We start from the raw sequence: 27,519 nt of genomic DNA, 5'->3' as shown, positions 1-27,519 counted from the left end.
TTCCCTTGAACCTGGTGTTCACTTTTTTTTCTCCTACACCCCTATCACCGGTTTTTAGGCTGCTTTGTGCCCTGTTCCGTGGAATCCTCTCTAACGGGGTGAAGTGCCTAGTACAGTGACAGTGGTCGCTATTGCTATTAATAACAGTCACATTCACAGGCCCCTGTCGGGTACCCTCACAGCTGCCCTGGGCCAGCCTAGGCCCTCATCCAATGGCCCCCAGAGCATCTTCCGGGACCTCTCCTCAGGGGTGTCTGGACGTGCAGTCCCACAGCCCCGGACCGCCGGTATGGTCTAAATTGGGAGTGTGATTGCAGCAGGAATGCAGCGTGAAGGCATCTGATCTTGCTCGGCCGCGGGCTCTGAGGGGAGCGCGCCCCCTCGTAGGCTCCCTCTCTCAGCGCCCAGCTCTGGGTCTGGGAACCTGGGCCTCCTCAGCCCACCCGCTAGGCGCGGAGCGCGGAGGAGCGCGCACAGCCGGCGCACACACGCAGAATTACTTTTGACGCTTGTCGAAGGCCCGCGGACTGGCCGCGCAGAGGCTGCAGCACTCGACTTTCCCGCCGCTGGAGGGGGCGGGGCCTATGTGACCCCGCCCCTGCCCTAGGTCCGCCTCCGCAGGTTGATGGCAGCGGCAGCTGGGACTGCAGCGACGCCCGGCCCCGAGAGTCGCAGGCAGTGGCCGGAGCGCGCAGCCGAACGCCCGGGCCCCAGACGCCGCGGACACCACGAGAGGCAGTTCCGGTGCCCTGACGCCTCCCTTGGTCCCCAGCGCAGCCCCAACCCCCTCCGCAGAGAAGTCGCAGCGTGAGCGCCCCTCGGCCGGCTCAGGACCAGGTACCCACCCCCCCACCGCCGCCACCGCAGCCAGTGAAGCGGGCGGGGTGTCTGGAGGGGACAGAGGTCTGCGCCCCCTCCCCCCCACCCGCCGCCAAATTCGGTCCCGGGCTGGGCGGACTTGGTGTCTATATTTGGCCGAACAGCGGCCCGCGCGCCCGCAGGGCGCAGACACCTCGTCTCGCAAGAACGCAGTGCCAGGGCAGGAGGCCGGAGAAGGGTGCGGGGAGGCCGGGCCTCAGGCCGGGAGCCGCAGAAGCGTCTTGAAGGGCACAAGGATGCCCGGGGCTGGGGAGGGGCTGGAGTCAGTCGCTGGGGCTTTGGAAGAGCTCGGTGTGTCTCCTGGGGAAGAGCTTAGCTCAAGCCCCAAGCGGGAGAAAAGGCACCTCGCCCTCCCCACTCCACGCCTGAAAATCTGGCTCTAGGCCGGGGGCAGGGGGGTCGAGGACCCCACCCCCAAGAGAATTTAGTAGGAGAGAGGACCCAGAGGAGAAGTGGGGCTGAAATATGGCCGGCAAAAGCCAGAACACAGTGGTGAGGGCCTCTTAGAGAAGCCAGTGCAGAGAGAAGTGGGAGGAGGAGAGATCCACCTTACACTGTGTCCCCCCCACCAACAGCATGGGAGGAAACTGATGAAAACAGTAGCAGGAAGAACTCAGGTGAGCTAACAGGAGGAACTTCTCCTTGGCAAATGTTTAGAAAAAGGCAAAACCCCATCCCCCTAAACTATGCCACAGATGCTGAGTTTAGGATCTTGAGTGGCTGCAGTCCTAGCCCCACAAATGGCCTTAAGCCAAAGCCTCTGATTCTGGACGAGATGCCTCTGGGAGATAAACCACTTCCGTGAAGGGATGCTCATCCAAGCCTGGCAGCGGGAGGGCAGCCTGGCATTGAGGCTCCTCCCCAAACCACTTCAACTTCCAGGAAGCTTTCAGGCCCAGTCAGGCTCCACTGTCCCCCCAGCCTGGCTCTCTAAGGAGAAGTCAGGCCCCAAATCCTAGCCCCTCGAACTAAGCAAAGAACTTTCCCATACATCACCTTGAAGAAAACTCCCTGCTTCTAGGACCAGACTCTATACTAATTTATAGCTGACTCTTGGTCAGATAACCCTTCTCACTTGCCACTCCCCCAACTCTTCCTCCCTCCCTCCCACAGCTACGGGACTAAGGACCAAAATTTGGGCACCGAGATCCTCCATCTCTGCCCCCAGCTATGAGCCGGCGCGTGGTTCGGCAGAGCAAGTTCCGCCATGTGTTTGGACAGGCGGCAAAGGCTGACCAGGCCTACGAGGACATCCGTGTGTCCAAGGTCACATGGGACAGCTCCTTCTGTGCCGTCAACCCCAAATTCCTGGCCATTATTGTGGAGGCTGGAGGTGGAGGTGCCTTCATCGTCCTGCCTCTGGCCAAGGTGAGAGATGAGGGGAAGGAAGCAGGTGGAGGACACTGGCTGTGACTCCTGGGGACTCCTGATAGCCGCCTGTGTTCTCACCTAGTTCCATTCCTCAGTCAGGAGGGCAGTCTATGTGGACTGACTGCTCCCTGTTCCCCAATCACTCAGGGACCAATTGGGAGGCTCTGTCACCCCTCCTAGAACAGCAGCATCACATCGGCCCCCACCTACTCACAGCCCATCCCTTCTCCATGCAGCACCCTGTTCCCAGCAGGGACCAGGAGCAGGTGATGGATAGTTGGGAAGCAGTGGAGACAGAAGCTGGCCAGATTCTGTTCCTATCTCTCCTGATGCCACACCCCTTATGTTTTTGGTGTCAGGATTTTTGTACGCAGCCCAGGGTGAGCATTGGACACACCCCGGAGCAGCACACTGAGGACAGGGTCAGGCTCTGTCTAAGGAGTTCTTGGCCATCTCCCCCATTCTGGTTCTTGCAGTGAGGTAGAATGAGAGCAAAGGGCCAGGGGACATGACATATAAGGCCAGAGGCCCCTCTACTCCAGGGATGGGGCCAGGCAATGACCAGCACCTTTACTGAGTAGCCTCAAGCCCCTCAGCCATCTCTACCCACAGGATGGCCACTCCAAGGCATGACCTTGACCTGGATTCCGACTCCTACACCTTGTTAGGGGAGGCCCCACAGGTGGCAAGGTCAGGATGAGGCCTGGCAATAGCCAGTGACTCACTCCAGGACAATGCAGACACCATCCAAGGACATCATCCCCTGGGCTCAAATTTCAGCCGGAGCCACCTCCTCCCCCAGTACAAGTGCCATTCCAATGCCACACGGCCACCCCTCTCCCCTACCGCCTGGTCTGGGTTGATGCCAGCCCCTGCAAAGGCCTCAGAGCCCCCACAAACATACCATAAAGATTAAAAATAGATGGGCCCCAGCTCAGGTTGGGAGACGGCAGGCACAAGGAATGCCTGCTGCTTGTGGTTCCAAGGTAAAGCCATTGACAAGGGGGAGATCTGCCAACTGTGGCTAGGAAAGGACTGTCAAGCACTGCATTGCATCTTACCTTGACCTATTCCACCAGGGGCTTCCCATGGACATTTCAGTTGGGGGAACAGGCCCAAGAACAGTCTCCTCCAAGTAGATGTTTTTAGAAGAGCACTGGACTAAGAAGTCAAGTCTTGGCTCTACCAGTATCTTGCTGTGTGTCCTTGGTTAAGTTATCTTACCTCTCTGTGTCTGATTCCTTGATGTGAAATGACTTCAACTCTGTCTTCCGTGAAGTAGAGGAAGTAGGCCGGATGGGGTTGGAAGAGCAGAAAGGGGGTGGGTTCTGCAAAGAGAAAACAGAAAATAGAGAATTGAGATGTAAACAGATCCACTCCCCACCCCCTGAAAACACACAGGACAGTGGCCCCACATCTCCCTCTCTGACCCCTGCAGACAGGGCGAGTGGATAAGAACTACCCACTGGTCACTGGGCACACTGCCCCTGTGCTGGACATCGACTGGTGCCCACACAATGACAACGTCATCGCCAGTGCCTCAGATGACACCACCATCATGGTAGGAGCCAGGTGGATGCTGCTGGACTGTTGGGCAGGGGAAGCAGGGAGGGCTGCCTCACTTGTGCTGCAGAAGGTGGTGAGGGAGGTGCTGAGTTCCAGGGCCCTGCCCTGTCCAGCTCCCAGGCTATTTTTAGCTACATGTCCGCCCCCTCCCAGGATGAACTGCTTAGGACTAATTTTAGCCATGGCTACCTTGGGGCCTGAAGAGCAGGGGGGCAGTGCTTTGAAGTCTCCCTGCTCGTGTGAGTAGGCAGGTCTCTGGAAAGCTGACAGTGCCACCTCCTGGCTCCCAGCTGCTTCTGCCCTATGTGGGCAGCATCACATCTTGTCCTGCACTTGACCCTGGGGAAGGGGGGTGGGGGAAGTAAGGGAAGAGCAGAGTGACAAAGTGGGCTCCTCATCCCACCTACCGTATGCCTTTTCCTTCTATCTAGGTGTGGCAGATTCCAGACTACACCCCTATGCGCAACATTACAGAACCCATCCTCACACTCGAGGGCCACTCCAAACGTGTGGGCATCCTCTCCTGGCACCCCACTGCCCGGAATGTCCTGCTCAGTGCAGGTCTGGGGGCCTAGGGAGGGGTCCCTACCATAGATTGGGGGGGTGTGGGGAGTGGCAAAGGCAGGGCCAGGTGACGGTGCCTGGCCATTCTGGGCAGGTGGTGACAATGTGATCATCATCTGGAACGTGGGCACTGGGGAGGTGCTTCTGAGTCTAGACGACATACACCCGGACGTCATCCACAGCGTGTGCTGGAACAGCAACGGGAGGCTGCTAGCCACCACCTGCAAGGACAAGACCCTGCGCATCATCGACCCCCGCAAGGGCCAGGTGGTGGCGGTGAGTGTCTAGCCTGGCTACGTCCCGACCCCTGCCCCAGGAAGCAGCTGTCAGGCCTCTGTACCCACAACCCCCTGAGCCCCTCGTCCCAGCTCTCACCTCCTCCACCTCAACCCCAGACACGAGCCCTGCCCCGCCGTGTCTGCAGCCACAGCCCCTGCCCTAAGTAAGCCCCCAGCCCGCAATTCTCAGCCCCGCTCCTGTTCCCTCCCCTCCCCTGCATCTCAGAAGCTCAGAGGAGGGCTGCTCGATTTGTGACTGAGGAGGGGAGAAGCTGCAAACTCTACCCTCCCACCAGACCTGCATGAACCGAACCTGCGCCCCCGGACCCCTCTCCTCCCAGCCGGCACCCAGCGCCATCTTCCGGCGCCTGAGCCTGACACTGGCTCGCGGGCAGGCCCCTTTCCAACCTAGCTGACCCGCTGGGCGGGAGATTGGAGGCAACCCTCGCGCGTTGTTTGCCCCAGCTGGGTGCCCAGGGAGGGCGGCGGCACCTGCCTCACCAGCCTCAACCTAAGGCGGGGCGCTGGATGCGCGGGGCACGTGCACGTCTGCGCGGAGTGCGCGCGGCGGGCGCGGCGGGAGCGGAGCGGGGCGGGGCGGCGCGGCGGGCACTCTAACCCACTAACCCCGCGAGCAGGAGCGAGCCCGGCCTCACGAGGGCGCCCGCCCGCTGCGGGCCGTCTTCACCGCAGACGGGAAGCTACTCAGCACCGGCTTCAGCAGGATGAGTGAGCGGCAACTCGCGCTCTGGGACCCGGTAGGCCAGGCCGCGCCGGGCGCACGCGCTCGCTCCTTCGCTGGGTCAGCCGGGAGCGCTCTCTCAGACCGTGGCCCGCGCCCAAGACAGCTGAAGCGGAGCGGGGAGCTCCCGTCTGGGAAGCGCCTCTCTGCTCCCCTGGGAAGCCCGCAGGCATCCCCTGCTCTGAGGGCGCTTAAGGGCTCAGAATCTGCAGAGAGAGGCCCGCGGTCTCCAGGCCTGGGGCCAGCCAGGAGACGCCAGGAAACTGAATATTTAAGACCCCTTTTGTCTCCGCCCCCCACACCCAAGTCAGCAAGTTGGTTGCCCGGCCCTCCAGGCTCCCCAGGGCAGGCAGCTGGGTGACGCCTCTCCCTGTCTCCCCCTCCCCCCAGGAGAGGTTTGCGGCCCACGAGGGGATGAGGCCCATGAGGGCCGTCTTCACGCGCCAGGGTCATATCTTCACCACGGGCTTCACCCGCATGAGCCAGCGAGAGCTGGGCCTGTGGGACCCGGTAACGCAGCTGGACGCTTGGGGTGTGTGCCCCGGGGACTGGCATCACGGGAGAGGGGCCAGGCGCCCCCCACCCGCAGGGCATGCCCACCTGGACAGGGCTGGAGGCTGCTGCCCTCTTTGCAGCGCCTGCCATCCTCACAGCCACCCCTCTGCCCAGTTTTGCTGCGTCGCCTGAAGGAGCCCACGCTGGCGCCCCCGCCTGGTGATGCCGAGTCCCTGGGGGTGGTTTGCGGTGACTGCATGCGGCGGTGCAGGGGATATAGGTGCGGGGGACCGAGAGTGGTGTACAGGTGTGGGGTCTGCAGCTCTCTTCACCAGAGTTGCCTTGGGAATGCGTGGGTTTTGGGGAGGGCACGACGCGTAAAGGAGCTTCAGGGGATCCAGAGCGGCACGGCGAGCGGGACAGGGCTGGTCACGCCTCCTGTGCTCGGGCAGAACAACTTCGAGGAGCCAGTGGCACTGCAGGAGATGGACACAAGCAACGGGGTCCTACTGCCCTTCTACGATCCCGACTCCAGCATCGTCTACCTGTGTGGCAAGGTGCTCGCAGCCGGGAGGGGAGAAGAGGGGGCTGGACCGAGATATCGGGGGCCCGCCCAGCATCTCCGAACCGACTGGTTTTGCAGGGCGACAGCAGCATTCGGTACTTTGAGATTACCGAGGAACCACCTTTCGTGCATTACCTGAACACGTTCAGCAGCAAGGAGCCGCAGAGGGGCATGGGCTTCATGCCCAAGCGGGGACTGGATGTCAGCAAGTGCGAGATTGCACGGTCAGCAGCCTTGCCCTTCCCGCTCACCTGCTTCTGTTCCCAGGTCCCATCCGGGAAGACTCGGGGGCTTCTCCAATAGTGTAGTCTCTGGAAAATAGTGGGTTTTCGGGGGTGGGGGGTGTCATACGGGCTTGTTTCCAGTGCCAGCCCCAATGCTACAGGCTTGACATTCTCTGAACTTCAGTTTCTTCATCTCTTAATGATGATAAACACCCCATCAGAATGTTTAAAGTGCAATGCATGGTAGGCGCTCAGCAAGTGTTGGCCTCTAACCCCTTGGTCCCGGGCAAAAGTTAAGGGAGTCGGAGCCTGAGCGTGTGCCGATCCCCGCTCCCTTATAGGTTCTACAAGTTGCACGAAAGAAAGTGTGAACCCATCATCATGACTGTGCCCCGCAAGGTGAGTGGCTGGGAGAGGGGTTGGGCAGGGCTCCGAGGCGGAAAGGAGCGGAGCAGGCCTGGCACCCTGCTCGTTCTCGTGTTCCCCTACACCTGCAGTCAGACCTGTTCCAAGACGACCTTTACCCAGATACGCCGGGCCCCGAACCGGCCCTAGAAGCGGATGAATGGCTATCCGGCCAGGACGCCGAACCCGTGCTCATCTCGTTGAGGGACGGTTACATGCCCCCCAAGCACCGCGAGCTGCGGGTCACCAAGCGCAACATCCTGGACGTGCGCCCGCCACCCGGCCCCCGCCGCAGCCAGTCAGCCAGCGACGCCCCCTTGTCGGTAAGGCCCCGCCCTGCTCCACCCAGGCCCAATCTTCACATCCCCCAACCGCACCCCGCCCAACGCCGCCTCTTCCGTCCTCTGCGTCCAACAGCAGCACACCCTGGAGACGCTGCTGGAGGAGATCAAGGCCCTGCGCGAGCAGGTGCAGGCCCAGGAGCAGCGCATTACGTCTTTGGAGAACATGCTGTGCGAGCTGGTGGACGGCACGGACTAGCGCATCGCGCCGGGGAAGCTCCAAGCCGGGAGGGCAAAGTGGGGCGGAGCGCAAGCACTCCCGCGCCGCCCCGGCTTTGGGTCCTCTGGACCCCGCCTCTCTGGGCCTGGGCCGGGAGTAGGGAGGGAACTCCGCCCCTCGCGGGAGTCCTGGACAAACGAAGCGTTGCGGACACTCGCGTCCGTCTGGCGCCTACCGGGCTGTGTGCCTCGTACAGGACTCAGCAGGAGCTGGCCTTGGAAGGCCCAGGGTGACGGGGGCCTCAACAATGGTGCTGCACGGCAGGCAGTGTCCCCTTTGTTTCCCTTCCCGCCCAGGGCAGGGAAAGTGCTTAGTATTAGCGCAATGCTTGGGGATGTTGGGGAGCTTGGGCTTGACCTCAAAGGGGTAGCGATTTGACGGGTCTCCCCAGACTGGCTGGGGAAAATTACGCTTCTCCCTGTAATCAGCTCACTTGACTCCACCACCCTGAGTGGTAAACTCAACGGGCGTCACCCGAGTTCTACGGACGTACACAAACGTTGGCTGTACAGCCGGACCCACGGGCTACACCCAGCAGTCTACGGCAGAGGGCTCTCTTCCTTCTCTCCATCTGCAGGGGAGAGGACGGCTTCCTCGCGGCACTCCCGCAGAACCACCCAGAGAACTGGCATGAGGAAGCAGGTTCACACCTCCCCCCTCCCAGACACACACACACACACACACACACACACACACACACACACACACACCTCCCCCCTCCCAGACACACACACACCCCTCCCCCCTCCCAGACACACACACACACACACACACACACACACACACACACACACACCAGCCCTCTGTTGCGGCCTTGACTCTAGGAGGAAAACAAGACGTACTGAATGAAACATTTTACCAAGTGCTCAGTCTGTGCCTCCTGCATGGGTGGGGATGCTAGACCCCCAGCCTCTGTAAATGCCACCACCAGACTCCTGGGGGCCCTGACAAATGCAACACTCGGCTCAGGACCCACCAGACATCCTCTTACTTCAGAGCCCTCCCCACACTGAGGTTCAGAAGGAACCCTCAACCCGCAGATGGGCGTTCTTCCCCAGTAAAGGCAGGTAGGAAAAGCCTCGGGTTTGAAGCCTCTTTTATTTGTGCCTCAGAATCAGTCTGGTGCCCCTGGCATCAGGGAAGAGGGTGAGAGGAACAGCTTCCCTTTGTTGTTTTCTTCCATCGCTTTCGTGTCCCTTCCAAGCCTCACTGGCTGAGCCAGGAAGGCCAGTCCGAGAGAACCCAGACAAGGGTGTGCAGTGGGCCCCTGCCCCTGGCGGGGTCTGTGCTTCTCTGGGTGGTGGGGTGGGGCAGGGGAGAGCCGGGGGTTAGCACCATTGGATGAAGGGTTTCGGAGTCAGCCCCTGGGTGGAGGGAAAGTAGGATGCACAACCACAGAGGGCTAGCAGCAGCTGGTGGGAAGGGGTGGATGGTGGTGCCAGGGCCCTGGGCGACCCCTGTGTCCAGTCTGGTGTTTGCCCCACGCCCACTATGCCTCCCCATTCGCCAAGACACCACGAGGGAGCCAGGCCTTGCCCAGACTTGGGGCCACCTTGGGCACCCTCCCTGATCACAAAAACGTGCCTTGGGGATGGGGACTCCAACCTCTGGTCACCCAAAGAGAAGCTGGGACCACCCTGAGACCCGGGAGGGGTGTGGGGGCTGGGGGAGCCGGGCACCCCGCTAAGTGCACTTGACGCTGAAATGCCGGGGTGGGGGAGGAGCTGGGCCCTTGACGTGCTGGTTTGTGTCTAGGACGAAGCAGCCACACAGCACGTGGGGAGCTCAGCTGCCCCCCAGGGGTGAAGAGCGGAGATGCAAAGGCTTCACGGGCAGTGTCCTGGAGTGGGGTCAGTGAGCAGAAAGGAGGACCGGCCAGAAGGAGCAAGGGATGGAGACAGTGCTCCTCTAAGGACCGTCTCCCCCTCAAACGGCCTGGCTCCGCCCTTGGACCGGTCCGAGCCCGGGGGAGTGGGGTGGGGTCAGGATACAGCAAAGCAGGGGAGCCGTGCCAGCTGCCTCCAGGAAGGTACCCCACGGCCGGGCCGAACCCCTCCCCATCTGGTGCCGGGTGCGCCGCTACGCCCCCGAGGCGGCGGTTCGGGTCTGCGGACTCAGCTCGGAGAGCGCGCAGGAGGGGCGACTCTCGCTCCGGGGCGGGTCCCGCGGGGCGTGGCCAAGGGGCCCGGCCGTGGGCGCTACTGCTCAGTCAAAGAGAGCCGCAGGATGCGCTCCAGCTCCTCCTCCTCCTGGCGCGCGCGCCGCCGCCGCTCCTCCTGCTCCTGCGCAGACAGCTCCATGGCCAGCCGCAGCTGCTCATCGTAGCTCCGGAACACGTGGCCGCCTTGGCCTGGGCGCGGGCTCGGCCGAGGGCTGGGGACCGACGCCAGGCCCGCGGGGGTTGTGGACTGGCGCTGCGGCGTGGGCGGAGCGCTCCTGGAGGCAGGTAAGATACGTCGAGGGCTCCGGGCGCCCGTATGCGGGGCGGGAGACGGTGTGGAGGCCCCGGCACAGCGCAGGCCTCAACACTCTCCAGTGGAAGCGATGAGTCCCGCGTCACCTCCCTGGCTCCCTCCCACCCGGTAGGAGCTGATGCCAGCTCCTACAAAGCCCATCCTCCCAGTCTTCTAGAACACCAGCCCCGACATTCTGTCTGGCGAGGGTCTGTGAAGGCTCTAAGGCCGCGTTTGGAGTACTGCTCACCCACCCCTGAGTCAGGAACGGGTGATGGTGGTAGACGCCATCTTGAAACCAGTAGGGTCCCTGATGGTGGTACCACGGTTCCTCTGGGCCAAGAGGGGTGCTCATGCGGCAGTGTCCATACGCACCGTGACAGGGCCCTGGTGTTCTCTGGGCATGTGTATGGGAGGTGGGGGAATAGGCGTCTCCAAACCCTCTCCGGACGGGCGGGCACTGACCTGTCCTGTCGGCGGCCCTCGTAGGACATGGGGTGAGTGCCCGGTTTGCTGTTGGTTAGCGCCTCCCAGATGGTGACCTGGGTGGAGGCAGGGGTAAGCCAGTTAGCTGTGGCGGCACCGCAGTCCGGTGGCCCCGTGCGGCCGTGGGGACGCACCTGGTCATACTCACTGCCCGCCTCAAGCAGGCTCTGCTGGATGGCGAACTGCAGCAGGTCGTCATCGTCGTCGCGGGTGGCGGCCTCTCGCTGGCCGCCCAGCACACTGTAGCCGCGTGGGGCCTCGAACAACGCGGGGGAGATCTCGCAGCCGCGGCACGAGGCTGGGGGCGCCGGGCTGTGGGTCAGAGTGGACCAGACCTCCCCTCCCGGCCACTCCCGGGGAAGTGCCCGGTGGGGAGGGGAAGTGAGGGCGGGCTCAGGGCGGGACAGGGTCTCACTCGTGGAACTGGAGCTGCTGACACTGGAGGAGTCACTGCCTGGGGAAGGGGTCTCGCTGCTGGGGCTGCCTCGCACCAACGGCACCGGCTCATCGCAGCCATTGAGGTTCCCGAAGGTGATACGGGCGTTGAGGATGTGGAAAATCGGGATTTCTGAGGATGCAGAAACCATCAGGCACCACCACCCACTCCCTCACACCTTAGGTACCCACTCTTTACCTCCTCTAAGCCCCATCCTCCCAATAGCTGCTCAAGGGAAATGGGGGTGGAGCCTCACCAATCTTGACAGGGAATCCTGGAGGCAGGCGCAGGGTAATGAAATCCCGGAGCTTGGCAAAAAGTGCATTGCTGACGGCCATGAGGTCAATGATGGGGGCCACCTGCTCACACAGGGACAGGGGATGCTCCTCACACAGCCACAGCTTGGCCTTGAACCTGCACCCCAGATCCCAAGGGGTGAGGGACATTGTAGAAGCCATGGCCTCCCAGCCCTGCCCACCCTTCCCCAGCACCACCATGGGGCCTCACTTCTGTGTCTTGGTGGTCAGTTCCATGGGTCGGCCCATGTCACGGTTGCCGAGCTCAAAGTTGGGATTGAAGTACTCTTCTGCGGTGATGGCAGTGGGGTTGGCTTGGCTCAGAGTCTGAGTGATCAGGGTCTGTACCACACAGGGAGGGGCTTATGAGCCCTTCTCAGTCCCCGAGGCCAGGCCAGCCACTTGGTATTACAAGCCCCGGATCTGTCCCCCCGCCACTGTGGAGCTGACAGGGCCTTGGGCATTGTGGAAAGAAAGGAAGTCCCCACAGGGTGCCTCCCAGACTTCCTCCTGATCCCCACCCACACCCTTCCACAGAGGGGTACCCCTTGAACACACTCACCCCATTTTGGGGGCCCCCATGCTGCTCAGCAATTCCCAGGAAGGACTGCAGAGGTGTCTTACAGCCTGCAAGAAATATGGCATTTCAGAGGCCACTGCAGTCCTCAGAAGTGACAGCACCCAAGACCCAGGGAGGAGGCTGGTCCCTGGGGGGAGGGAGGATTGCTCGCCCACACCACACACCCAGGCACCTTCACCTGAAGGTGATTGAGGACTCCAAGGGGCAGGGGCAGGGGCAGGACCACCATAAGCACAGCTGGAATAGAAGTAGGCCTGGGGCTCAAGAAAAACTTCCAAAAGTATTTTGGGGTATGCATGTGTATGTGTTTTCCTTCAGGTGCATCCACGTTAACTTCGTTTTGTTCTCTTGTGAGGTGGGAATTATGTCTGTCCACTTTAGACAGACGAACTGGTGCCCAGAGAGTCAGTTGTAGTATCAGTGGGCACAGAGAATCAGTGGCAGGGCCCCTGTCCTTCTGCCTAGGGTATGTCCCACTAGACTAGAATGGCCAACAAACAGTGTACATGACATTCCCCCCCTGCCCCAAATCCAATGCAGATATTAGTAATCAATTGTAGCATTCCTTCCCGTTGAGCCCAAATGTTGCCTTAGAATCTTAACAGCACTCTAGGCAACAACTACCAATCACTAGGATTTGGCACTTGAATTGAAACCTATTTGCCTGAATAAGCTATCCTGGCTCTTGCTGGGATGTCAGAGGAAATACCGATGGAGGTACTTGAGTAGGGCTGGTTCCTCCCCCCCACTCCCCCATCCACCTCTGCCTCATTACCTTTGACCTTGCCCTTGTGCTGTTCTGAAAGATGCTCTGTCCGTGTCCGGGTGATGAGCTCCACATTGGATGCCCCATATACCTGGGGACAGATGAGGAAAGGACTCACAGACAGCTTTGGTACCCCTACCCTGCCCCTAAGGGCGTTATGAACACTTCCTACAAAGAACGGTCAGGGGAGGGGGGTGCTGTCAGTTCTAATCTCCAGGCCTTTGGGCAAGTAATTATATGAAGTTATTCATTCAGTTCTCTTATTCATTCAACAAACATTTTGTGAGGAGCCTTTATAAGCCAGGCACTGAGGCAGCCGTCAGGGATACAGTGGTGAACAAGCATGGCCAGACATGATCCTTGCCCTCTTGAGGCTCACAATCAAGAAGACAATGGACAGTAATAACACAGTGTGATACATGCTCTAATGGGGAGAGCACAGGACTGTGGGACCAAAAACCAGAGGCCATAGCCCAGCCTGTGAACCAGGGAAGGCTTCCAGGAGGAGACGACAATGACACAGAAACTTGCATTGGTTAGACCCTTCACCACATGGCCCCACATGGGTGATATGGGGGTCCCAGAGTGACTGCTGGGCGTCCCCCACAACAGTCTTCTTAGGGGTAAAGGCCTGGCTTTGGAGTCAGCCAGCTGGGTCTGAAGTTTAGCTCTGGGCAACCTTGTACTGGCCACTTAGTCACTCCAAGCCCCTGCTTCATCATAAAATGGGCCAGTACCCTACTTCATAGAGTTGTGAAGATTAAATGGGAAATGGTGGAAAGGGCTCGATAAACCTCTGTAAAATGGGAATAATAATAGCATCTACCCGAAAGGGTTGTCGTGAGGATTAAATGAGTGTGTGTGTGTGTGTGTGTGTGTGTGTGAGACATACACACATATATACATAGACATGTGTGCATGTGTACATAGACACACATACATACATACAAGTACATACATTTAAAATGTCAGAACAGAGCCTTGAGCATGAACATAATATTTGGTGCTCAATAAATGCCGGCCATTCTCATCAGTTGCCTCTTAGTCTCATGACCTTGCCTCCACGCTGCATTGCCTCTGCACCTCCAAGGCCGAGAAAGCATGGTCAGGAAACCCCTGCCCTGCTCGCTATAGGCAAGAGTGTGGTGGGGCTGGCACCCGGGAGCTATGACCTCACCTTGGCTTCATACCCATTCACCATCTCGGTCTTCTCGCTGCGCCAGCCCAGGATGCCGGTCTTGTTCCTAGGGAAGCAGCGTGGTCTCGGTGAGGGGGCATCCACCGGGCTGGCTCCAGGCTTCCGAGGCCATGCCCACTCACCTCTCAAAGGAGATGTTCTTGGTGTCGAGCTGCGTGGTGACGACGGGTGCGGTGAGCCGGCTCAGCACCTGCTCCTCGGTGGGCTGGGCAGCAGCCAGCAGTAGCTCACGGTCCTGCCCAGCCAGAGCCAGGGTCTCTGTGTACACCACCCGGCGGTCGTGGTCAATCTCCATGACCACGGCGCTCGTGTCTGCCAGCCGCAGAATAGCACAGGGGGTCAGGGGTCTCAGGGGGCTGTCCCCAGCCTCCCCACCCTGCCCCATTTCCCGCCTGCCTGACCTTGGCCCCTGAAGACAAAGCTGCGGTTCCCTCGCTGCCACGTCATGTGGTCAAAGCCCAGAAGTGTGGTGTCTACCCGAAGGTTCTGCCCACTCTTCCACACTTTGTAGGTGTCACTGGGGCAGATCTTGGACACCAGGGGCACTAGGTTGAAGAGAAGGTCAGAGGTGGCTTCAGTTTGTCTGGCCCACCACCCTCGGCCACCTCAGAGCATGGGGGTCAGGGTCAGGAGTGTGGCTGGAAAAGGGTAAGGGAACCGGTGGGAAAGCAGCCCCTGCCCCAGTTCCCCCCTACAAATGTAGACCACAGTCACTCAGAAATGAACCACCTGAGGCTGGGGACAGGCATGACTCAGCCACCACCAAGTCCCTAGTATCCACCATGTAATTCACTCACTCAACCTTTCATCTAGTCTTCCAACAAATATTTATTAAACACCTGCTATGTGCCAGGCACTGGGGATACAACATTGAACAAGACAGGACCCCTGCCCTCTTGGAGCTCACCTTCTAGTAAGGGGTGACAGGTAACAAACAAATGAGCCAGTCATTACAAAGTGAAGGAAATAATGGAATCAATAGAGGCATTGTGGAAAGGCCTCAGGAAGAGGTAGCAATGAGCTGAGAGCTGAGAGCTAAGAGGGGAGAAGGAGCCATGGGAGAGCGATGGGAAGAGTGCTCTAGACAGGGAAGCAGCAAGTGCAGAAGCCCTGAGGTGGGAGAGGCCCCCGTCAGCCCCTCTTACCCCAGCTAGTGAACTCCCATTTCATCTCCACGTAGAAGTCCTGGGCCTGGAGGATGAAGAGGAGAGTGGCTAAGCCTGCGGTAGAGATAGTGTTCAAAGACCGTGGTGGGGAGGCTAAGAAGCTGGACCTCACCTTGCGCAGCTTCTCCAGGAGCACAGGGATGCCTGCCAGCCGCTTCACCACCCGCTGGTAGTCCCGGTACCGCAGCACCAGCTGCACCAGCTCCAGGTCCCGGGTACTCACAGCTTCCTGAAGCACTGGGGGCGGGGTGTGGGCAAGAGGCGACGTCACAGGGCAGGACCCTGCCTTGGGCTCCCTTCAGCCAATCAGAGGTGAGGATATGATGCCGGGAGACCCAGGCTGTGGGGTAGGGGTGAGTAGGGGTGCCCACCTGTCCAGCCGCTGCGATTCTCCCTGCCCACATCTGCGCCGTGTGCCAGGAGCACGCGGGCACACTCGAGGTGCCCCAGGGTGGTGGCCAAGTGCAGGGGAGTCCGCCCACGGGGATCCAGCTGCTCGATGTCCACCTGGAAGAGGTGAAGAGGTTGCCCTGGTCACTTCTGAGGTAGCCCATCTAAGCCTAACAGCCGCTAGGCAGGCAGCAACCACCTAGCTGTCCTGTCTTGCCCATCTCAGAAGGCAATGGAAAAAACAGACACAATGAGCTGGGGTCAGGTGAGGGGAAAGGGGCTTGCAGGAGAGGGCAGGAAGTAACTCTGAGAAAGGGAAGGACTTCGTTTCCTGTCCACCTAGGTGCCCTGACTGGGTTCACTCTTCCAAGGCCCAGCGGGCTGCCTGTAAAGAGTAAGCCTGGGGCCAAAGTGTGGTCTAGAAAGACCCTTGGCCAGGGAGGGCACCTGAGACAGGACCTATCCTAGGGGTCCAAGACCACACCTTCAGGAAGGGCCACCAATTTAGATCATTGACATTATCCCTGAGAGGTTTAGCAAACAGTTGCAGTAATACATTGATAAGAATGAAAGAATATGTTCATGGTACAACTTCAAACCATGTCCTATGCCTATGGGACACTATGTATTAACATTTTTTATAAATACTATTATTGTTTTGTGAATAACACGATTATATTACATGAGATTTTTGTTGCATGATAAAAGCATATGTTTGTTAAATATTTAGATATATTTCAGGAAACTAGGACTTCTGCTTAAATACGTGAACTGACTACATGTATGTAACTCCTTTTCTCCTCCCCAAAACTTGATTAAAATGCCAGGAAAAGGCTTCTACTCCAATATGGTGAGATAACTGAAATTACCCTCCCACCAAACAGAGAAAACTATTGCTTCAAAATATATGAAATAATTGTTTTCAGACATTAGGCAACAATTAGTCCAGGACTGTGATCCCTGAAGTAAGAGAAGCAAACAAGGTGGGCTCTATGATTGCCTAAGTTTCTACTTGGAGGAATATTCCAGACAGCAGTTCAGGTAGGGGAATCCCCAGCAGAGCATGGTAGTCTTGCTGAGGAGTTAAAGAGAGAGATAGGAGTTCAGGGAGGCTGAGGTAGCTAGAAGTTGCAGGGCAGAGTTCCAGGAAGAAGTGAGCTATGTAAAAAAAAAAAAAAAAAAAGCTCCAGAAATCTGCATATGGTCCCTTTGAGTCTTTGCTGAATACTAAACTTCACATGTGTGGAGTGAAACTCAACAAAATCAGGCAGAAAAGGAACAATAGGCTGATAAATTCTCAGAGCTCACCCATGGTAGGGAGACATTCAAGCTCCAATCTGCTAGAGTAGAGAGTCCTTGTTGGTTACCCAGGGTATTCAAGAGACCCAAGAAGGGTTATACCTTAGGAGCAGGAATCCTATCCCAAGAGAAAAGGCTCACCCAGACCTAATCTAGTAAAGATTAAAAATAAGCTCCAAAGGATCAAACTGATTTGAAAGTAAGTTAGGCTGCCAGAACAAAGTCTAACACTCTCTAAAGGAAGACAACACTATCCCGATGCTTAACATCACAGCATTTACAATGTCCAACATCCAGTTAAAAATGACTAGACAAGCATAGAAGTAGGAAAATATAAAATCCATAATCAGGAGAAAAATCATTTAATAGAAACAAAGATGAATGGCTCAATATGATCAAAAGTTTAAAGAAAAACACAACATTCACAGGGAAAGAAATGGGAGATAAAAAGTACAATATCTGAAATGAAATTTTCACTGGATAGAATTAACAGTAGACTAGACACTACAGAATAAAAAGAAAATCAGTGAATTTAAAGATACAGCAACAGAACTGTACAAACTGAAGAAAAGAGGAGAAACAAAGTATCGAAAAACATTCAAACAGCCTCAGCAATCTGTGAGACACTATAAGGCATTCTAACATATGTATAATTGGAGTCCACAGGATAGGATAAGGAAGTGGAGGAATAAAACAAAATTTAAAGAAATAGCCAAAAAATTTCCAAATTTGATTTTAAAAAAACTACTGTAGTAAGTTGAATAGTGGTGCTCCCACAAAATATATGTCTGCATCCTAACTGCTAGAACCTGTGAATGTGGCCTTAATTGGAAAAAGGGTCTTTGCAGATATAATTAAGTTAAGGATCTTAAAATGAGATCAGCCTGAATTATCCAGGTAGGCCCTAAATCCAGTTTATAAAACACACACACACAGAAGTTCCATGTGAAGATGCAGGCAGAGACTGAAGTTATGCAACCACAAGCCAAGGAATGCTTGGAGCCGCCAGAAGCTTGAAGAGACAAGGAAGGATTCTCCCCTAGAGACTTTGGAAGGAGTGGAGCTGATACCTTGAACCTGGGCTTCTAAAATGATGAGAGAATACATTTTTGTTGTTTTAACCCACCCAGTCTGTGGTAATTTGTTGCGGAAACTAATACAATGATAAGTCCACAGAACCAAGGAACTCAATGAATCTCAAGGAAGAAAAACACCAAAAAACCTACGCCAAGGCCCATCATAATCAAATGCTGAAAACTAATGATAAAAAGAAAATCTTAAAAGTATTTAAAAAAAATTTTTATTGGAGTATAGTTGATTTACAATGTTGTGGAAAGCATTTTGAGAATTGAGACACGCTATGTATATAAGGACAAATATAGGAAATACTACATACTTTTCACCAGTAACCATGCAAGCTAGAAGACAACAGAATGAAATCTTTGAAGTGCTGGGGAAACAATTGTCAACCTAGAATTCTATATCCTGTGAAAAATATACTTCAAAAATGAAATGGGGGAATAAAGACTTTTATGGACAAACAAGAGCTAAGAGAATTTATCACCAGAAGACATGAAAGAAATGTTAAATGAAGTTATTCAAGTGGAAGGAAAATGATACCAGATGGAAACTTAGATCTATACAAAGTAATGAAGATTGCCTCAAAAGGTAAATGTGTGATGGACTTCCCTCGTGGTGCAGTGGTTAAGACTCTGCACTCCCAATGCGGGGGGCCCAGCTTCGATCCCTGGTCAGGGAGCTAGATCCCACATGCATGCTGCAACTAAGAGTTCGCATGCTGCAACTAAGGAGCCTGCCTGCTGCAACTAAGACCCGGCACAACCACATTAAAAAAATAAAAGTAAATGTGTGAGTAAGTATAAGAATGCCAATAAAATATTTAAAACCCACAAGAAAGTGGCTGGGGCATCACAGTTGACTTAAGGGAACAGAAGGTACTAGAACCCAAGCATTCACAGAGGGAAACCCCAGTGATTAGCAAGCTAGATTCCCCCCTTAGCACCCTTGACAGGTGCAGAACATGCAGGCAGTGGGAACAGCAGGGGTAGGAGAAAGGCTCAGGACTGAATACAGGGGGGTCTGGTTAAAATTCAGAACCCCCTCCCCAATCTTGTAAAGCTGGGAGATGTCCCCCCTTCCTCTCCACAGGATGCCAGGGGTGTATTCTTTATAGAAGTTGAGCTTCAGATGTACTGAACTCGGACATTGGTCTGAGGATGAGGTCACGGGACTGAAAACTGGTGAACAGTGAAAGCCCAGTCCCTTCCCTGCCTCAAGTCCTGAACCACGGGCAGCCAGACTGCACATAACACTGCCCCTAACCTACCCCTAGCAGGAGACTGGAGAATTCTTTCTTGCAGGAACCAGAGGCACCACAGACCTCTGGGTACAGAAATTTGGGGATCCTAACAATAAGCAGGCCAGTCATCTTAGAGCAGCACCCATTCGTTAATAAGCTCCACACCCCCCATCCTTAAATATGCCCCAAGAGCCGAGGGTGACTGGACACTTGAGGAAAGCTGCCAACCTGAAAGATACCAAAACATGCAAATAGATGCTAAAAACCCAGAGGAAACAACTGTCAATGCAGGAAACAGAAGAAAAAAAAATTTGGGGGGGGACAGTAATTTACACCCTGAGAAAAATATGGAAAGGAAATTGAATTCATGAAACAAAATGGGATGTTCTGACCTGTGACTTCTTTCCCTTGCTTTTTTTTTTTTAATTAAGGGTACTTGAATTAATTGATTTATTTATTTATTTTTGGCTGTGTTGGGTCTTCGTTTCTGTGCGAGGGCTTTCTCTAGTTGTGGCAAGTGGGGGCCACTCTTCATCGCGGTGCGCAGGCCTCTCACTGTCACGGCCTCTCTTGTTGCGGAGCACAGGCTCCAGACGCACAGGCTCAGTAGTTGTGGCTCACGGGCCCAGTTGCTCGGCGGCATGTGGGATCTTCCCAGACCAGGGCTCGAACCCGTGTCCCCTGCATTAGCAGGCAGATTCTCAACCACTGCGCCACCAGGGAAGCCCTCCCTTGCTTTCTTTATGCCAGCCATACCTGGACAGCTTTACCTGCCCCGGTTCTCCCATCACAGTAGACGGCACCTCAGTTCACTCCCTTTCCAGGTAAGAAACATTAGGACTGTTTTTATCTCTTCTTTTTCTCTCACCTTCCATATCTAACCCATCAGTAAAATTTGACCTTACAGGCTCTACCTTCAAAATAGATCCAAAGTCATCTTAGTTTTCACCACCTTCAGGCTACCCTCCTGGTCGTGGCCACCCCATCTGTCACCTCATTCCGCCCACTCTTCTCTTGGTTCCTGAGGTCTGTTCTTCACAGGGCCCATCATAGGCGCTGTCATTCTGTGAAATATTCCTCAGGTCCTGACGCCCCTTAGCTCAAAATCTCTCCATGGCTTCCCATCCAGTTGAGAAGAGAATCCTGGACATCTCTTTGAACTCACATGCTCTCCCATCTCTCCAAGCTCCACTCCTGCATATCAGCCTTCTCCGGAACCATCTTCTCCTGGGTACTAGCAGCCACAAAGCTGCTTCTCTCACTTCATTCAGGCCACCGCTCACATGTCACCTCCTTAGAAAGGCTGGTCCTGACAACCCATCTCAAATGTCAGTTGCTATCTATCTATCTATTGTCCCTTATCCTGCTCTAGTTCTCTCCCAACATTGAAGTGCTTATTTATTTTTTCACTGTCTCCCTCTCCTAGACTGTGAGCCCCACAGAGGGACGGTCTGTCTTGTTCAGGGCTACATCCCCAGTCTCTGGACAGCCTCTGGCACATAACCGGTGCTTGATAAATGCTTATTAAACAAATGCATAGATGACTTTTTAAGGGACATGGGGAAGGAAGGCAAGGCAGTAAAGTGTAAAATTGATTAACCGGTAAATACTTGTAGAGGTATATTGCTTATAATTATGGAGGCAAATACCAGAACAGCCTGAAGAGTTCAAAGTGGTTGCCTCTGAGAGGAGTGGGAAAGTAGTGAGGACTGCTACCTTCTAGCAACAGTTACATATTTTAAACATGAGTGGGAACTCCTTCGTCAAAAATAAGACATTTAAAATAATTCAGGTTTATATAATTTTTATAACCCTGTGTTGGCATTTCTTCATTTCTAAATATACTGGGAGCCTCAAAAAAACCCCAAAACTGTGCGTGGCCCCTGTGAGCGGCCCCCCTGCTGCTGCTCTACATGAGCTCCCCAGAGGGGAGGAGAGCCTCTTACTGGTTGAGCTGGGCCCCTCAGGGTCCGACCTGAGTGGGGTCCTGAGTCCTGGGGTGGGAGTGATGCAGGATCCATAGACCCTGAGCTGGCTGGGTCATGGGGGGTGTCAGGAAGAGGCCTTCCCATGGGGCCGCAGCCCAGCCACCCATGCCTCCCACCGGCCCCGCCCCAGATGCTGCTGCCGCTAACAAGGCCCCAGGGAGCCAGCAGGGCCCGGTCCCAGGGCTCCAGATGCCGCCTGCCTCCTTCCCCCTCAGGTGCCCCAGCTCCAGGCTCCACAGAGAGCCTCCCTACCCCCACTCCACAGGAGCTCTCCCGACTCCCCAGGGTCCCCAAGACACCGCTGTCTTCCGGGGCCGACATCAGCCCTGCGTACTGTCAGCCGAGCCCCAGAGGAGTTCCCCCTCCCGTCCCAAGCCGGGCCTGCAGTGGCAGAAGCACCTTGCTGGGGGCCCAGGCGGGAGAATTCATTAACTTCCTCGGCAGAGGCCTGCTATTTAATTGCTGGAATGAAAAGGTTTCCCAGGAAACCCAATAGCCAGCCCTCCCCACCAAGAGAGCGGAAACTCTGCACCCCAGCTGGCCTCAGCTGGAGCCCAAAGCAGGGGTCTTTCGAGCTTAGGAGCTGGGGCTCCCTGAGCAGAGTCTCCCTGCTTCCACTCAGGCACCTGCCTGCACACACACACTGGCACCTGCCTGCACACACACACTCGTACCTGCCTGCACACACACACCTGCATGCACACACACACTCGTACCATAAGGACACACACTCTTACTCCTGCCTCCACACTCACTGTACATGTGCACCCCTAAGTGTACAAGCACATGTGTGCCCAGCTGCCCTCTACTCATGTAACACACGTATTTGCCAGAACATTTGCACATGCACACTCCTTGAACCCACATGGGCTAGCAGGGTATTTTTCAAAGTTGTTTAGCATTACCAGAGTCCTTTTGTTAGGTGAAATCTTATAAGAACATTCCAAATGTACAGACTAAACACAGGTGCTGGAGAAGTAAGGTGAGGGGCCCAGAGCCTGGGGCCCCTTGCCTGCTCAGCCTGCGTCTCCCTTCCTTGCCCCGCTCCATCCCCCAGCCCCAGGGAAGACAGCCAGAGTCTGGTATGGCCATTGCTCCTCTGCTCTCCCACCAGGCAGGCCTGAGCTCACTCAACGGGGGGAGGGAGGCAAGATGCTTCCCCAAGTGGAGTCGGGCCAGTGGGGGTGGCACCTGCTGACTCCCCCTCCGCCCATGCCCTCCACCCGCCCCTCCGCCCTGCCCCCTCCACCCACCCCTCTGCCCACCCCCTCCGCCCACGCCCGCCACCCACCCCCTCCATCCTGCCCCACACAGCCCCTCCCCCTCATCCCAGACACATGGATATTTGGTTTCTAGGGTTTGTGGCTCCCTCTCCTGAGCTTCCCGACTCATCAGCTGTGGTGACGGCCCATACCCAGGACTGCCTGCTTTGCGAGGAGAAGGGATCACAGGTGCTCCTGGCACAACAGGTACTTAGGGTGAGGCAGCCTCTCTCTGAGTATCCGGGGACCCCACGATCCCATCTCACCTGCCTCTAGGTCAGAAGGATGAACCAGGGAAAGCAGGAAGGAGGACCATGGTGGAGGCAGCCGCCAGAAGAAAGAAAATGTTTCTCTAGGACCACAGTCCAGCCCCCTCCAGAGTGCCTGTTGCCTGGGAAGAATCCTGCTCTCCTTGGCCCTCCCACAGGGAGCTATTCAGTCTAACCTCCACCTCCCACCCCCAGGGAACACCAGGGACGCGTGACTCCAAAACCAAGGCCATGCCCAGCTGTCTGGACCTCAGGCTTCGTGCCAGCCGAGGGGGAACTGGCACATCCACTACCCTACAACCCCCTGCCCCCTCCCAACCTGGCAGAGCAGGTGTGTGGCAGGAAGCAGGGCACCCAGCAACCATTGTATTGCTGGGCATTGGCTAGGGGTGATCATGGACTCTTCCCTTCACCAAAAAACACCCGCTGAGCACCTCCCATCTCCCCGCCACTCCCTGCTTCCAGGCCCCATGCACCTGCTCAGAAGCCTGCCGTGCCATCCCCCTCCTCCTTGGCCAGCATTGCCAAGCCTGCCCACGGGAGGGCTTCTGCAGGGCTTTCTTGGAGAGAAGAAGAGGCAGCTATGACAAGTGAAGACCAGGGAAACCCAGCTGCTGTGTGTTTGAGGAAAACCCAGCTGTTTTCTGTGACAGTGGGTGCCAGAAGGACCAGAGATCAGGGACCCCCAGATGAGATGCCTGGGGTCTACCGGGTTTCATTATGATGTTAAGTGGCTGCCCCCAGACCCATCACTGCAGGAAATGGCTGGGGTGGGCATCCTCAGTTCTCCCTGGGAGTCTGAGGCCCTGGGGACTGAGCAGTGCACATCTGGATGCAAGCATCACTCTGGGTCAGTCCTGGAGTCGAAATACAGCCAGGGGGCTCTCCCACCCAGACTGACTGGCATTCCCCTTCTTGGCACCCCTGACTCCTTTATGGTTGAAGAAGGGTTTAATCTCAACCAATGCCCTATATTCCCCCTGGCCTGGATCAGGGCAGGCAGTATCCGTTTCAGGAAGACAAAAACTCACCAGGGTGAGGGGATGAGTGGGTGGGGATGGGGTGAACCTGGTCCCTGGTTTCTGTGGCAGCCTGAGGGGAGCAAAGAGGAACACACTCAGTGGTCCAGACCACCCCTACCTGCAGCGGGTTCCAGTGCTCCCCATGCAGCCTCACCCCAGGAAGATGACTGCTGACCTGAGGACTGTCAATCAGAGAGGCCTGGGTGAAAAAGCCTTTTCTTCTAAGGCATTCTGCCTCTCTCCAATCTCTGCAAGAAAAGGACCACCCACCCCTTGGGCAAGGGAGTGTGACTGAGGTGATCCGGACATTCAGCCACTAGCCTTCTTCCTAACAATTCTTCAACCAACCATCAACCATCCCATTGGGAAGTTCCTCTCAGATCATACTTAAATCCCTCCAGCTGTAACCTCTATCAGAGGCTTGTCTTCTCTTGCCCTCAAGGGGAGGAAAGCAGAGAATGAGCCAGAAGAGGCTGGACTGTTTTAGCACCCTGCACATCACACTGTACTTCCCTGTTCACACTTGCTTCACCAGAACGGGGTTTCCTGGAGGGCATGGGCTGTGCCTGGTTTGTTCATCTCTGTCCCGCAGGATCCACCACTCTGACCTCGCTTCCGTTACCAGTGGCTGCAAACCACTTCCTTTATGATGGATAAACAGAGATGTGGTCTGAGGAGCAACCTGGAGCATCCTTGTGAAAGCAGAGGTAGAATGGAAGTGGACACCCCGACCAGAGATGGAGGCTCAGGTCACCCCAACAATTCCTGGGACTGCTATGCAGAGCTGGGTGCTGCACTGGTCTGAGGGCTCAGTGGTGGAATTCAGAGACACACTCTGACCCTCACTTTGCTCACCATCTGGGGATGTCCTGCTCTCCACCTCACTCTTCCCTTGGGAAGCAGACAGCTCCTCAAACTGAACTTCCTGTGACTCAGGAAGTGGCCCTCAAAAGGCATATTCCCAAAGGGACAACGCCTTAGCAAACCACTCCCAGCCCAGGGCCCCAGGATCTCAGATCTAGGCCAAGTCTGCAGGCCTCAACTGGAGACAAACCAGGGCAGGCTGGGCCCAGTTCTCGCTCCTGCCTCCCCACCCTGGAGGGTTAGTCGTCCATGCCATGAGTGCCTACCTGTGCCTGAAGGCCAACGGCGGAGTTGGGAACTACTTGTGACCTGTGCCTGCCTGCCTGCCTGCCCTGGTCCTAAAGAACGGCCAGGAGACCCCATCCCTTACCTTATCTTCTTGGAGGCCACCGCCCAGCCAAAGCTGGCTGACCCACCCATTCTCACTGACTAGAGGAACCTGGTAGCCTGCTCTGTGTGCAAACCCTCAAATCCTGCCAGAGTCCAAAGGGCCCCTCGCTTCCTCAGCGCCTAGAAGCCAGGCCCCAGCACCAGAGGGCAGGAGAGCGCCTTTCAGCACCTGGACAAGGCCCTACAGGGCTAAAGCCAAGAGGGTCTCTCTCTTTACTCCCCATTCCTGAGCCGGGTCTGAGGGATCCAGGGGCTCTGCCCAGTCTGAGCAAACAGATAAGCGCTCATCGTGAGGGTAGAGGGCACTGGGTGGGGCTGGAATGTCTGGGAGTGTCACAGCCTCTTTGATCCTTGACCCGTGACCCCCTCCCTACGCAGGCCTTGCCCACCTCCGCACACTCACGCGGGAGGTGTTGCTGCCGAGCTGAGTGGGGCGGACTCTCCTACCGCGTGGAACACAGATGGAGCCGACAGCCCCTCCCCGCAGCCCTCACTGCCCCCGCGGAGGAGGGGCACGGCGTCCCCTACCCCAATCTGGGAGGGTCCGGAGCACGTGTGGGCCGCCAGTCCGGGCCGGAGGGAAGCGGGCGGGGGCCGCTCCCATCACCCTCTCCGGGTCAACAGCACAAAAGCGGCGGCTGCGAACAAAGAAGCGCTGCAAACTCGCCAGGGGGGCGGGACAGCCCGCGCCGCGCCCCCTCCCCAAGCCGGGCGGGCGTGCCCGGCCATGGGGTCCTCGCGGCGCCCCGACGGCGCTCTTACCTGGCCGGCGCGGACCTCTTTCTCCAGCTCGCGGTGGCGGTTGTGCCACACGAGGTAGTGCAGCGGGTACTTGCCCTCGGGCCCCTTCCTGGCGGAGGCGTTGGCGGGGATCATCGCCCGCTCCTCATGCCGGGGCCGCGGCGCCCGGCCCGGGAGGAGGGACCGCGCCAGAGCCAGGGCCCGGAGCCGCGGGGCGGGGGGCCAGCGCTGCTTGCTCGCAGGGCTGCGGCTCGGGCATGTGCTAGCGGCGCCGGCGGGCGGGGGTGGCGCGCCCGGAACGGTGCGGGCGGCGCGGGCCGCGGGCGTCCTCGCGAGGCGGCGGGCTGCGCGGAGAGGCCCCCACCCGCCCGGAGAGGGCGCGGGCACTCGGCGGCGCGGCGCGGACTCGCGCCTCGCCTCCCACACCCCCGCGTACAAAGACGCTGCTCGGCCGAGGGAGCAGGCGCCCGCAGCGGGCGCGGAGGCGCACGGGGCGAGGGCCCCAGGGACGCCGCCACCGCCGCCGCAGGGACGCGCGCCCGCAGCTGCATAGCCCGGCCCTCAGCCCGAGCGGTCGGCTAGGGATGCGGGGATGCGGGGGAGAGAGGAGGGGGACGTGGGTGCCCTGGGCAGTGCTTGTTATAACTCGGCCCCGCGGCATCATGGGGCTTGTAGTCCGCCTCGTGGAACTGGGGGTGGCGAGTGACCGGAGAAGGTCCCGCAGTGGCCCCCTGATTCACTGAGAGAGTGGGGAGGGAGTCAGGCCTGGCCGGAACGGAGGCAGTATCCTGACGCCAGTTGGACTGGGGCGCACCGCCACCCGCTGGCATCTTGCCTTTTGCTGGGGAAGGAGGGGGTTACAAGGCCTTGCTCAAGCCTTAGGGGTCGCGGGAAGGTGTGGCCTTCAGGATTGAGTTTGGGTCCTAGTGGAACGTGAGCAGGATCCAGATTCCAAGAAAAGAGTGACTGATGGAAGGAATCCTGAGAAAGGTGCGGGGCGTTAGTAAGGGTCACTGGAGCAACCAGGAATCTGGCACCTGAAATATTGCGTAGGAGTCTTCCCTGCCTTCTTTCAAAATTCAACTCCATCTTCCACATTTGACATTAGAAAGAGAATGTCTATTAAGACTGGGAGAACAGACCCCTCCCCCCATACTCTGTCCTCTGCAAGGACCAGAGTGGGGCTGGGCAGAGACAGCAGCAGGTGGCAGCTCCCCACCTCCACCCCATGTGGTCCCCTCTGGAGAGGAAGTGACTGATTCCAGAGACTAACTCCTTCCTGAATAACCCCAGGGCAGAGAAGTCTTTCCAGAAGGGTGCCTGCAGATGCCGTGATAAAAGTGGAATTGCCCTCTGGGACAGCCTATTGCAAGGGCTGGTAGGACCTGGAGTGGATAGGGATTGGGGTGTCTGAGAGAACCTGAGTTTGAATTCCTCCTTACTATCTGCCTGACCTTAAGCAGATTGCTTAAATTTCCTGGTTTCTCGGACCACTCACCTCTAAAATGTGACACTAAATACTACCTCCTCGGGTGAGCTAAGGATAGTGACTGCCCTGGAAATGGTGCATCCCTCCCCCGACCAGGCGGACTGGGACAGGTGGCGGGACCAGGCACAGAGCCTTCTTGAGCCCACCTTATAACAAGACAGGAATAAGGGATTCCATACCAGCCCTACTTAGAACAATCCAGGAAGCATTTTTGTGAGAGGTGCTAGCAAAAGTTTGCAAACTCTCCGAGCCTCTATCAGGTTTCTTTGTGTGGTCTTCGGTCCTTCCTCCTCCACACCCTGCAGTGTCAGGCCCCGGCGGGAAAGGATGAGGGAGGAGTGGACAGCCTCGCCCCTTTCTCCAGGCTGGGAGGAGCCAGCTGGCGTCTCCCGCAGCCGGAGACCGCTGCCCACCTCCACCACGAGGGGTCAGCAGAGTGTCGTGGCTGCTGCCA

General features: G+C 57.1%; 2 protein-coding genes across 23 annotated transcripts; one reads left to right on the top strand and one right to left on the bottom strand.

Moving 5' to 3' along the window:
* The first annotated feature begins 624 nt into the window (after positions 1–624).
* CORO6 (coronin 6) lies at positions 625–8,350 on the top strand. Of its 13 annotated transcripts, none has more exons than XM_049701737.1 (12): positions 629–837; positions 1,993–2,247; positions 3,689–3,811; positions 4,248–4,377; positions 4,475–4,656; positions 5,297–5,387; positions 5,791–5,910; positions 6,070–6,452; positions 6,539–6,684; positions 7,026–7,083; positions 7,182–7,412; positions 7,507–7,803. In XM_049701737.1, the coding sequence occupies exons 2-12, from the start codon at positions 2,050–2,052 to the stop codon at positions 7,627–7,629; spliced, it is 1,785 nt and encodes a 594-aa protein (XP_049557694.1). In that variant the 5' UTR covers positions 629–837; positions 1,993–2,049; the 3' UTR covers positions 7,630–7,803. The 13 variants fall into 13 exon arrangements, with proteins under 13 accessions (XP_049557692.1, XP_049557691.1, XP_033279230.1 ...); XM_049701736.1 differs by having other exon boundaries at positions 630–837; positions 5,297–5,416; positions 5,791–5,932; XM_049701738.1 differs by having other exon boundaries at positions 634–837; positions 5,297–5,416; positions 6,348–6,452.
* A 379-nt stretch (positions 8,351–8,729) lies between these two features.
* Positions 8,730–26,183, bottom strand: ANKRD13B (ankyrin repeat domain 13B). Of its 10 annotated transcripts, none has more exons than XM_049701733.1 (16): positions 25,598–25,694; positions 23,591–23,651; positions 23,036–23,140; positions 15,403–15,538; positions 15,144–15,268; positions 15,011–15,056; positions 14,267–14,410; positions 13,988–14,177; positions 13,845–13,911; positions 12,677–12,758; positions 11,884–11,948; positions 11,533–11,663; positions 11,282–11,439; positions 11,005–11,157; positions 10,724–10,887; positions 9,945–10,645 (listed from the first exon to the last, which is right to left on the bottom strand). In XM_049701733.1, the coding sequence occupies exons 3-16, from the start codon at positions 23,057–23,059 to the stop codon at positions 10,253–10,255; spliced, it is 1,878 nt and encodes a 625-aa protein (XP_049557690.1). In that variant the 5' UTR covers positions 23,060–23,140; positions 23,591–23,651; positions 25,598–25,694; the 3' UTR covers positions 9,945–10,252. The 10 variants fall into 10 exon arrangements, with proteins under 10 accessions (XP_004267151.1, XP_049557690.1, XP_033279223.1 ...); XM_033423332.2 differs by lacking the exon at positions 25,598–25,694 and adding an exon at positions 25,364–25,446; XM_033423333.2 differs by lacking the exon at positions 25,598–25,694 and adding an exon at positions 25,364–25,446 and having other exon boundaries at positions 23,036–23,119.
* Between the last annotated feature and the right edge of the window lie 1,336 nt (positions 26,184–27,519).

Source organism: Orcinus orca, chromosome 19 (genome assembly GCF_937001465.1).
Source record: "Orcinus orca chromosome 19, mOrcOrc1.1, whole genome shotgun sequence".
In the NCBI taxonomy this organism is placed as follows: Eukaryota; Metazoa; Chordata; class Mammalia; order Artiodactyla; family Delphinidae; genus Orcinus; species Orcinus orca.
This window is presented reverse-complemented; position numbering and strand designations above follow the sequence as displayed.

Coding starts and splice junctions, on each gene's coding strand:
- CORO6 (XM_049701734.1), top strand. CDS start 2,050: ATGAGCCGGCGCGTGGTTCGGCAGAGCAAGTTCCGCCATGTGTTTGGA. Junction 2,248..3,688: donor TCGTCCTGCCTCTGGCCAAG/GTGAGAGATGAG, acceptor TGACCCCTGCAG/ACAGGGCGAGTGGATAAGAA. Junction 4,378..4,474: donor GAATGTCCTGCTCAGTGCAG/GTCTGGGGGCCT, acceptor CATTCTGGGCAG/GTGGTGACAATGTGATCATC.
- ANKRD13B (XM_033423328.2), bottom strand. CDS start 25,711: ATGATCCCCGCCAACGCCTCCGCCAGGAAGGGGCCCGAGGGCAAGTAC. Junction 15,057..15,143: donor TCCTGGAGAAGCTGCGCAAG/GTGAGGTCCAGC, acceptor TTCATCCTCCAG/GCCCAGGACTTCTACGTGGA. Junction 11,440..11,532: donor CTGACCACCAAGACACAGAA/GTGAGGCCCCAT, acceptor TCTGGGGTGCAG/GTTCAAGGCCAAGCTGTGGC.